The following is a 12,318-nucleotide window of genomic DNA, read 5'->3' on the forward strand; positions in this document are numbered from 1 at the left end:
CACCCTCTGTTGGGCTGATATGCGTGGAAAAGAGCAAGAGAAGACCCTCTAAAGTGCAGTCCCTGGCTAGGGAATAGTCTCACCCTTACAATTTCTGGAACTATCTTTAAAGCAATGCTCTTTCCCTCAGGTTTTATTGCTAGTACATTTGGCATAGAATAATATTATTTTGTAGTTGGCCTGTGTATACTATCAGCTGCAAATAATTCAAAACTTAAACAGAGATGAATAGTACTCCATGGTATACATATGCCACATTTTATTAATCCACTCGTGTATTGATGGGCACTTGGGTTGTTTCCACAGCTTTGCAATTGTGAATTGTGCTGCTATAAACATTCGAGTGTGATTGGGGGTTACACCAGCAAAGGGAGAGAAGAAAGGCCCTAAGATATATTAGCATAAATAACAGCTCTGAAGACTTAGATTCAATAAATATTTATTGAACACACACACACACACACACACACAAAAAAAAAAAAACTTAAACAGAAAGAGGTTAAATACCTTATCACAAAGTAGGGTGGTCCTATGGTACATTAATTCAGGGAGGCTCAGTCACTTCATCCTTGGGGTGAATTGGTTTTGTCCTCATGCCCCGGGCATTGTTCCCAGGTGTGACAACATCCACAGAAAGAAAAGGAGATGGTTTGTCCCATCTGTCTCTTTTGATTGGCAAGGAAAACCTTTTAATGAAGATCCTCAACAGAATTCATCTCATGTCCTTGGCCAGAAATGTTAAGTGACCACCTAAACCAAGGCAATGGGACCATGATGGTTAGTTTACATGTTTTATGCATGTCACATGGGGACTCATAGAAGAACAGGAGACATGACTGTGGGTAGGCACTCAACTCTATCTGTCATAATTGATAAAGCTAGAAAATGACTGCCCTTCCCTGAGATTGCCAAGTTCTTAGTCTTGTGTCAATCTAAGCTTCCCACAATGGGGTACTCTTGTTGAGTTCCCACTGGCCTTCCTGGTGCTCACCTGCATCCACCCACTTTGGGGCACTCTACTCCCTGCTCTTCTGGGGTAGGTAGCACTCTGTCAAGGCCTGGCTTGGTTTTTCTGCAATCAGCACCTCCCACTGGACATCATAAAAGATTTTTCCAGAAAATAGCTTATTGCCTTGGGCATTCTGACAGTATTTATTTTGCTTCCTTCCTGGAGGGCCTCTCACTCTGTGTCTCTACAATTAGGTAAAAGCCCACTTCTAGCCTCCGCTGGAGGCTGCATCAGTGGAGCCAGTCTACAGACTCTTCCATAAGGCCCCTCCCTGAAGCCTGACCTGTGCATTTCTTGTTTACTCTTTACAATAGCTTTGCAGACATGAAGCGCCTCGCTTTGTCTCTCGTGTAATAGATGCTGAACAATGTTTGTTCTTTTTGTTTCCTCATAAGTGTCCAAGCATCGACGAGCCTATTTTATTAATACAAATGAAATGCAGTAAATAATTAACAATTTTCCTAGCAAACTAAAAGCGTCAACCAAGTTTACAGAGGATGGTTTTTACAAGATTGCAAAGTACAGTGCAATGCCTAAAAGCAGTAAGTCAGTATCCACTAATCTAAGCACACTTGCCTTATTTTCTTCCTTCAGTTCATGAAATATGAGCTTCCCTGAATGTCTAAGGCCCAGACCTTTGATGCAGGTCAATGTGAAGGAAAAGATGAGTGTGATGGGGATATTTTTAAGATAAAAAGGAAAATCTTGGGGCTAGCACGAATAAAAACTGTGCTGACATCTCAAAGAATAAAATTAAGCTCACCTCTGGCCTCCACCAGCTTTCTCCACAAGCTAATGAGGTGATGATTAAGAGCAAGAAGGAAAGAGCATCAAAATGTCCTTGTTTCTTCCAGATGAAAAGCTGGGCAGGAGTGTGTGTTCGTTAACCAAATGAATTGCAATTTAAAGTGAACAAATTCAGACTTCACAAGCATAGAGTTTGATTGGACTCATATCATTACCTTTACTAATGAAATGTTTCCCCTTGTTGCCTTCATACAGAAAATTAACCCTAAATAATATTAAAGCTCTTAATTCAATATAGATTCTACTAATTGATTTTTTTAGAATATTACAGGGGTACACACATTTTGGTTATGCAGGGAAAATAAGATTGTTTTAAATTATTTAGCAAAAGTTGTTATTGACTCTTTTGAGTGTTTCAATTCAGAGAGTGTCTGATTCTAACCATAAACGATAAAGTTTTTGAAGCATAGATGAATATTTATATGTTGTTGTTTCAAATGGGTACCCCAGTTGATGGTTTATAAATTCTGATGTGCTGGATCATTGGCAAGTCTCCTCTGTAGTATTGATCAATAACCTGGACACAGGGTAACATTGTAATACTGTAACAAAACAAAATATGAATTAATCCACAGAGATTGTATTTTAACCACCTTCCTAATAATAATAGGCTTTATTCTTTTTCATGAAAAGGACTAAGGTTAGATGCTAAAATACTGAATAAAAGAACATATTTATAGGCATAGTTGAACAAACCATCTTAGGAAAGAAGGAATCTAAGTGAGCCCTGCTTTAAGAGAAAGAATATAAATATATGTTGTGTATCAATAAATATTATCATTATAAAAAAAAGAGGTTGTTTTTACTATGGTCGTGTAAAAATGTATGACATTGAAACAATTATTTTGCTTGCAGTTTTGTGGTTTGGGGATTGGGGAAAAGGTTATCTGGGCAGTTTGTCTCTAATCCATATGGCATTTGCTGAGGTGGCTTGAGTTGGAGAATCCACTTCAAAGGTAGTTATTTGATTTGCACATTCTGGAATGGGGATGCCAGTTGGGATGGTTGGAACAGCTGGGAGCTGATCATGTGCTATTCAGGCAGCTCTCTTTCTATGTGGCCTCCATGTGTGGTAGCTTGAGCTTCCTTATAGCATGGTGGTCTCAGAGTAGTCTGACTCTGTACATTGTGTCTGGCTTCTCCCAGAGCAAGTTTTTGTAGTCTTAAGAGGTAGAAGCTGCCTGATTCTCAAGGCCCAGTCCTAGAAATTGGCAAAATTTCTGCTGTGTTCTATTAGTTAACAAATTCTTGGACCTGAATAGATTCAAAGGGAAGGGAATTAAACTCTACTTCTTCATGTATGGTTATTTTTATTCTAGCACAGGAGTAAATAAACATATTATAAAAAGATTACTTTTGTAAAAAAATAATTCATGACAATATTTTCATATTCTGAAGACATTTAGAATGTAATGTCATTTAAAAGTGATTATTCACACTTACTAGAAACATCTATCTTACTAGAAACATCTTTAATGCACAAAGGAAAGTGCAAATGCACAAGTCCCTGTTTTAGTCAGTAGCTGAAGCTTACGTAATTAAAACTAGCATTCCCACTTTGCAGAGCTGTTTAAAACCTGGCAATAACTGAGTATTTGCTATTGCCAATCTGACTTCAACATCTAAAGGTCTTCCAAACATCTTCGCTGCCAAGAAATGACTGCCTCAGAATGAGATCCTGAATATCAAAAGGTTTACTTTAAGATTTAATTTACCCAGGCCAATGTTGGGAATCCGAAAGGGACTGTTGTTTGTCACATTAATTATGTGCTTGTCAGGTGAATCGAAGTGGGAAGAAATTCTGTACTTGAGAATTTCCAAGACAACCTAAAGCTGTTGTTTCTCATACTGATGTTACTGTTTCTTTGCAGAGGGGTCAGCCCCCTGCAAATCTTTGAACGTTCAGTTCTTCTCAGGCTTTCAGCAGCTACATTTCTATGCCGGGTGGCAGACCCCGGGGCTGGAGAGTACAGATGGACAGTCGGCTCTGCCAAGGCAGATGGTCAACCGCAGAGGCCCAGATCTATCTGTATCGATATGTTTCCGAAGGGCCAGTTTTTATATCTCAGTCCACACTGTCTGGAGCTCGCAGGACTCGGTGTGCTCATAATGGCTCCCTCTGCCTAAGCATCCTAGCAGCACAGCAACTAACCAAACAGAAACAGACAGAGGAGCAAGTAGAGTGCATCTAGACCTGCAGGAGGGTAGTGAGAATCCATAACCAGACAGAGGCTCATCCTCGAGTGTCTACTGAGGCCAGTGGTGTTTCAATATCATTATGAATTCTGGCCTGAGTTATAAAATAAACTCCTCATCCTTTCATACCATCCACCAAAGAGATCTTATGCTGTTTTCACAGTTTTATGTGGACCCCTTTAGAAAGGTTGGCCTTTAAATTGGTCCAGTTAAGCATCTCTCTTCCTCCCTTTCAGATACAGTATTCAAAATCCTCTCATATGCCTGTTTGCACAGTCTCCTTGGAATTATCAGAAGACAGTATTTAGTTACCCAAATAAAGAGACCATTGAATCTGGGAAAAGCCAAGTCACTTGTCCAAGGTCCTGCCATTCGTTGTAAGGAATAAGTTCCGGCAGGGAGCTCTTCTGATTTCCAGCGCAACTCTCCCTTTCTATTTATTTAGACCATGTCACACTACTGGCAGTCCGCAGCTGCTAGTCACTCTGAAATGTGAATAGTGACTTGAACCATAAAGCCTGGGTCCTAAAATCACGTGATCTTAAGTAATTGGGGAGAATTTTGACATGTAAATTTGTAGTTCATCAAATCAGCTTGTATTTGGAAAGAGTTAGGACATGAAGGGGAGAGAAAAGGAATTCACTAAAATGGAAAACCACTTCTCCCATGGAAATGAAAGGAAGGCATGAGAGAGAAGTGATGATAAAGTTATCAAGAATCTCTCAAAGGCTCAACTTGATAATATTTGTAATGGATGAAGCCATTGGCTTTGAGAATGTAAAGAATTATTTTATGTTACTAGGGAATACCTGTTATGTTATATTCATAAACAGAAGCACCTAGCAATATACTATTTTGTGTGTCCCAGGCACCAATGAGAGCATTATAAATGAGAGCATTATAAATATTGTTGTATCATGCACTCAAACATGTAGGGATTATTATTAAATGAATCGTTTCATTTAACCTTCACAAAGACCTTGTGAAGTCGGTACTTGTATTACCCCCATTTCCGAAAACACAATTCGACTTAGAGAGGTCGAATGATGTGCCCACATCACATAGTGATTAAGTGACAGAGACACAAACCTAAGCCTGTCACCACTCCTCAAAATTGCCCTTAATTACCACAGCCAATAAGCTTAGAAAAGGTAAAAATCTCTAGGTTCATATTCCAATCCTGCCATTCACTAATTGGAATCTTGTGCATCTTACAAAAACATTCTGAGCCTGCTTTCACCACTAGAAAATAAAAGTAATTATTATCTATGTCATTGAGTTTCTGTGAAGATTAAATTAAATAATATTTAAATCTCAATAGAGTGTCCAACGCATAGTAGGTACTAAATAAACATTAAACTACTAAAAAAAAATTTCAAAGTCTGAATGTCTTTTCGTAGCATTCTACTCCTGAAACATTGTGACTAGATATTTAGCAGTTAAAACAAACATTTGTTTCATTCAAACAAATAAGTTAATAAACAATAAGTAGTTATTAAAAAAATAGTCCTCAGAAATGTTTTTAACAAAATAATTTATTCAGGCAACTCTCAAAACCTAGGAACTGATTATATATGGTTTATGGATTTTCTGAATAAGTCTTGTGTTCATGCTTACACACAGGCAAGAGAAAGAGAAGGGAACAAAAAGGAAATGCAACGAGAAGATACTCAATGCTTCATCCCCAGATTTGCATAGCTTTGTCCCCATGGTTAAGATGAAAACTCAGTCCATCCAACTCTGAAATTCGTGTTCCTTTTCCTATATCCTGCTATTTCCTGTAGTAAGAGATTGACTAAGAAAATCTTGCATTTAGATGGATTTTATGTCTTCATATTCCCTCTAATTATAACTGATAAGCAGGAATCTTTCACATATTAAACTAACACCCAAAACAGCAATAGTTTTGAAATTATTTTAAAATATTGATAAAGGCATTAATTAGTCTTATAAAATGCAAATTCCAAAGGCTACTCTTCTCGTAAATCTTGCATTAAAATAGTTAAACATGGCAATAGTGGTGACCTAGGTTTTAGATCTGGCTCTGCAAAGCAGCTAATTCTATCACCTTTACCCTGTCTAGGAAGGAGGCATTGGAAACAAGTAAATCTTAAAGTCTCTTCCTCTCTAAGTATAAAATAAACAGAATTAAAACCCTACCTCCTTCTACTTTTTCTAGTTAACTCAGGAGTCAGGAAGTGCTACACATTCTCATTATCCAAAAATATTGCCAGTGTTTTTCCATTAAAATCCAGGTGAAACAAAAATGACGTTCAACAATTTATGGGAGTTAGCGTTATATTATCTGGTGATTATGTTATTCCTTCCCCTTTTTTTAATAAGTAGCATGTGCACAGTAATTTTCCTTGTCATGATTCTATGCCTTCTTCATAGTGCATTTTGCCAAAGAAACATTGGACATAAATGAACATTCTCAGGTATCCTAGCAACAGGATGTGATTAATAATACCTCTCAGAGCAGGGCAGATAAAATGCCTGAAAGTGAACGCAAACTCAGAATTGGCTACTGAGAAATTGGTAGTGCAGTGGGGCAAGCTTGTTAAGATTCCATGACGGATTTTATTATACAAAGACGGAAGCAGGTAGAAGAGAGAATACATTTTAGATGGGAGACTATATCTAAGCATGAAAATACAGTATACATATGTGTGTATATGTACACACACACATATATATAATTTCCTTTTTCTTGGAATCAACATAAATACTGAGTTATATAATAACACAAATGCCCCCACTGATTATTTCTGAGACATCATCAAATTGCCATTTATGTGCCTGTGGTTTTAAAAGATTAGAAACAATCTGTGTGATTAGGAGATGACTTCCATACTGAAGTACTGAAGTGACTATAAATTGATATATATTTAATGTTTCTCCATGGAACAATATCAATAACCTAAAGCCTAAAATAGCTTCTAAAAATATCAAGAACCAGTTTACACAAATAATGCTCATGAGATGTGGAATTTTAGTGTTCAATTAAATACATTTTTTTCATATAAGAAAAGAAGTTTTATCCTGCAAATTCAATTTTTATGAGATTATGCTCCACTTTTATTCTTCCCAGGTGGAGCGCTGCATCCTGGTTTAAACAGGAATAAGATGCAAACCATACTTTAATGTTTTGTTTTTAAACTAGAATCTGTGATAAAATAAAGCATAAGTAGGGCAGAATGTGTTCATTATTCTGAAAGCCTTTCTTTTATTTTATCACCCACTTTTCTAATATAATAGTTTTCTAGGTTGTCAGTTGTAATATACGTATCTGCTAAAAGCTCTATTCTTGGTTGCACTTTCACTGAATTTTAGCAGACCTAAAATTTACTTCATGTCTCTAGTATGTTTTCTTTCTTTCTTTTTTTTTTAAGACAGAGTCTTACTCTGTTTCTTGGCTAGAGTGCAGAGGCATCATCACAGCTCACTGCAACCTCAGACTCCTGGGGCTCAAGGGATCTTCTTGCCTCAGCTTCCTGAGTAGCAGGAACTATAGGTGTGGACCACTTTGCCTGGCTAATTTTTTTATGTTTTGTAGAGACAGGGTCTCACTTTGCTGAGGCTGGTCTCAAACTCCTGGCCTTAAGTGATCCTCCCTCCTCAGCCTCCCAAAGTGCTAGGATTACAAGTTTGAGCCACCACACCTGGCCATGTTCTCTAGCATTTTAGGATAAATTGGAGCATTTGTATTCAAGGCACAGTTCTAGGCATTAGGAGACAGAAAGACATAGGACTTGCCACTTCTTATTCTTAAGGAGGCCACAATTCTGTTAGGAAAACAAACCCACAACCAATTATGAACCAAGCACAGGAGTTGGGGCTATGGTGAAGACATAAACAAAGGGCTACAGGAGCACAGAAGAAGGGCACTTAATTCTGCAGGGCAGGGGGAGTTTGGGGAGCTGGCCCAAAGGAAAGGATTCACAGAGGTCTGGCATCTAGCTGAGCTCTAAAAGTTGAACAGGGTTTTGACAGATAGAAGCCACATGGCAGGAGATTCTAGGAGGAGAATGCACATGAATGGGGAGTTAGGGTGGGAGGTGTAATTCCAGTATTCTCTGCAGTGCTTGGGGCATGACAGCAGACAGTAGGTTGTGGCCAACCTACATACAGAGCAAGATAAAGAGACTAAAAAAGAAACTTAGCTGGTGTTTTCCATTTAAGCAGTGCTATCTCTATGCCTCTTGATCAATATAATATTGTCTTGTTTATATAATTTTAATTTTTAATTTGAAGTTTAGTGTATATATGAGTATATAAATCTGAGTAGATTCCTATAAAAGAACTAACTTATAATAAAACTTATAAATGACATTTATATAGCACTCTATAGTTTACAAAGCCCTTTCCTATAACACAGGGGCTGAGAATTCTTTGAGGTCTTGGTAGAAAAACATTATCAGCCATACCTTCCAGCATCCTTTCTGAAAACTGGACCTCAATATTTCATGTGACTTTCATCCATTTCTTCTTGGCCCACCGTATAGAATTATTTACTCCTTACAGCATTCCAGGGAAGCAGGTTCTGATCCTCACTTTACAGATGATGAACTCAGGGAGACTCATTGATTTGCCTGCAATTAGCATTACTGTAGGCATATTATATTGAGTAAGTAATAAATTATCACAGACTTTTGTAATATGTATAACAGTTTTCCCCGAACCTAGCAGCTTAATAACAACAATAAACTTTTATCATTTCATACTGTTTCTGTGGGGGACTCTGGAGTGGCAAATTGGATGGTTCTGGGTCTGGGTCTTCTGTGAAGTTAAGGTTGAGATGCTGGCCAGAGCTACAGTCATCCGAAGGCTTGACTGGGGCTAATGAATGGGTTGCTCCTATGCCTGGCAAGGTGACACTGGCTCTTGGCAAGAGGCCTTTGTTCCTCACTGGCTATTGACAGGAGCCTAATTTCCATGCTATATGGGCCTTTTCATATAGGGCTGCTTGAGTGCGCTGATATTATATTATCTAGCTTTCCCCAGAAGGAGTGATCCAAACGAAAGCAGGATGGAAGCTGCAACTTTTTTAAAGCCCAACCTCAGGAGTCAGACTCCATCATTTTTGTAAAATCCTACTGGTTACTCAGGTCACTCTAATTCAGTGGGGAGGGGACTGTGCAAAGACAGGACTATCAGGGGAAAGGAAGAGGAGGATCATTGGGAATACCTTGCTTACCACACCATATTATTAATATTCAGTTCAAATTCACTCACTTTCAACTTTTAGGATTTATGACTCATTCTAATACAAATCAAAGACTCTCCAAAGAGAATTTTTTCTTTAAACATTTTATAACTCAAACCTGGAATGCCATTTTTTTTAAATCATAAAAATGTTTGAGGCCTCTAGTATTTATAAGTATAAAATAGTAAACAGTGGCTTACCCAGTAGAAAACCTAAATGAGGAAGTGCTCTATCATACTTGGTAATGAATGAGGCCTTTAAATGGACTATTCATGTCATTTATCTGTTTGAATCATTGAACTAAATTGCATCAACCAAATCCCCTGGAAATCACCCAAATGATTACAGAATGTGCCATTAATCAAGTGCCAGTTAAATGACTTTTACACGCTTGGCCACTTCATGAGAAAAGAGTGTACATTTTCCACCTTATATTTTAGGATTTTGAAAGACACAAAGGGCTGGTAGAAAAACTTGGGTAAAGTTGACATATAGCTTCCGTGTGTTGCCTAACTTCTTAGTAGGTACTCCAGACGCAGAACATTGAGAGACAAGAAAGTGAGGGCTGGAAGGATGGTCCTCACTAACTCATCCCAAACCAAGGCTGTCAGCTCCACAGTGGTGCTTACACGCCCTCTGGCTTAGGTGCACAGTTCTTACCTACGTCCGTAAGTGTGCTCACCTGTCCACAGCTCAGCAGAAGCCTTGAGTCTGCCTCTGCTTAAGTGTTGCCCTGTCTCACTCATTTGGAGGCTGCCAGATTTGATGAATGAGTAGCCATGTCCTCGACCTCATCATCCTCATCACCCGCTCGCTTTCCAGGCTTTCGCAGTCTCTCTTGTGTCCCCTGTCACTCTCCACTAAAACTACGCTCTCACATTCTAGCAACAATCACACGAACTCAGTAGCAGCACAATGTGCTGTTGAAACCCCCCCCCCCATGCTTCTAAAACTATATTGGTAGTATACGACTCCACATTCTGTTGATCTCCCTGGATCTCAGCTGCTTCTGCCTTCTCGTGGGCCAACATCACAAAACAACAGCCGAGCTTTGGTTTTCTTGGTTATCGTCCTCAGCCCACTGCCCTGTGCCGTCTGCCTGTAGGCTCCATTCACGCCCTCAGCTTCTGCCATCTTCTCAAGAGGGGCATTTCCTGCATCTGGAATTTCAACTGTGGCCTCTTGCAGGCTCCAGGTGCTGAGACCACTTGAGATTCAGTAAGACTATCACTGAACTCATCATTCCTGGCCCCGTCACATGTTACTGTTTCCCCGAATTCCACCATTCTGCCCGCATTCACCTAGGTAGCCATTCATCTTGACCTCTCCTCCTCCCTTGCAGATCCCATTTTGTAACTCCCGGGCCCTATTATTTCTGCCTTCCCACTGTCTCTTGCATCCACTGCTTCCCTCCTCCCCATCCTCATGGTCACAACCCCGTCCATCCTTTCTTTACCTTGTGCCTAATAGCTAGGACAATCCTCTTCCTACGCACTGCCGTTGCTGTTCAACTTCCTCAAGCAAGCACTAAACGTGACTCTTCTTGCTCAAACACCCTGTCCACTTAGCCCATCCTGGTTCCTTTGCCATGAGACAATCCTTTCCATATTGCAAATTTCTTAAATCTCATTTGTATCTCAAGGTCCAAATCAAATACCACTTTCTCCATAACTTCATGAGCACTCCCTCCTTTCTTAAAATAACTGCTTCATCCTCATATCTTTCAACATCATGCACCTTTTGAGGCACTTCTCATTTTCATATTATATTGTCTTTCCTTTCTGTCTTCTCAAGTAGGTTGTAAGAGGACGTGGTATTATTATTTTATTTAGCATATTGAATCCATATGTATTTATTTTTGACTTGCATAAATTGGTTTGAGAGCATTTTTCATGCCTGTCAACTGTGCCCAAACATCTCCAGAAGCATGATGGCCAGGGCTGGAGTAGTGATTGTGTTTAGAAATCACCATAAACTGGGCTCTCATCTTATTTATATCAAATATCATGGCCCGGTGCTGCAACTTATCTGTCACTTCTCATTTCAGGGAGACTGGAGAAGAGAAGAGAACAAAAAGCAACTTCAGGTAAGATTTTGTCTACCTGGGTTTAGCTTTATTTCCTGCTTTTATTTCTACCCTTGAAACAATCTATCTGTAATTTAGTATCCAAAAATTCCCATCCAAAATAATTGTTTATGGTCATTGAATTGACTGATATTAAATTGATTAAAATAAATTGATACATTGAGCTTTTTCATTTTTGTGTCAATCAATTATGTCCTTTTCACTCTAGCCTTCCATTAAAAAAATAAGGTAGAATTTTGTTTAATTTTTTTCATGATTATCTATTAAAAGGTAGGTATTAAGACAACAATTTTAAAATATAGATATAATAGTTAATAACCAGCTTATTTCTCCAAATTTCTATGAATTTCAATTATTTATCTTAAAACCATTTATGTAATGGATGTTTTTCATGACAGTGCTAACTATTTAACTGAGAAGACTCTTTATATTTTAGAGGATTTTTAAGAATGTTTCCATTTCTAAATTCTGTATGGATCCAGAAGTGAGTGAAGCTTTGGCAGAGCGCCATTACACATAGTAGGGGGCAATATTTGCTAATGAATACAAACATAAGTTTTTGCATTTCCGTATTTTCATTACTTGGCTTTTGGCTTAGAGTTGTGAGATATGATGCATTTTCATTTACAAAGTAAATCTTTTCATAGGGCTAGTCTTACCAGCTCACAATGCCTAGATTACCTAAATTACCAATAATCACAGAGAATTCTAATTTGGTATATGTCCCCATGCCCACCACCCTTCCCAAGTCCCCACCAGCCCACTCTTCCTATGCTATATGAGAGCTGCCAATGTGAAGGCACATGACTGCTGAACACTAGCTTCATTCAGATTCATTTTTTGTCTTGTAACAAGGTATTATATGTGTTTCCAAACAGTCAGTGTAGTCAGTAGAAGACAAAAATATGTCTTAATCTGAAAGTGTATAAACAGCCTCAGCTCCTGTATCTTTTCTCCTTCCTAAACCTTAGCATTCACCTCAGACAAATGGGCAACTGTTAACTCTTATTATTT

General features: G+C 38.6%; 1 protein-coding gene across 3 annotated transcripts in view; it reads left to right on the plus strand.

Moving 5' to 3' along the window:
* Positions 1-12,318, plus strand: part of CHST9 (carbohydrate sulfotransferase 9) — a 240,804-nt gene that overhangs the window by 111,713 nt on the left and 116,773 nt on the right. For all 3 annotated transcript variants that reach the window (XM_020282110.2, XM_020282109.2, XM_020282111.2), the window contains one exon: positions 11,266-11,304. In XM_020282110.2, the coding sequence (XP_020137699.1) occupies positions 11,266-11,304 (39 nt within the window). The remainder of the gene's footprint in view (positions 1-11,265; positions 11,305-12,318) is intronic.

The sequence above is a fragment of the Microcebus murinus genome, chromosome 17, assembly GCF_040939455.1.
Source record: "Microcebus murinus isolate Inina chromosome 17, M.murinus_Inina_mat1.0, whole genome shotgun sequence".
NCBI lineage: Eukaryota > Metazoa > Chordata > Mammalia > Primates > Cheirogaleidae > Microcebus > Microcebus murinus.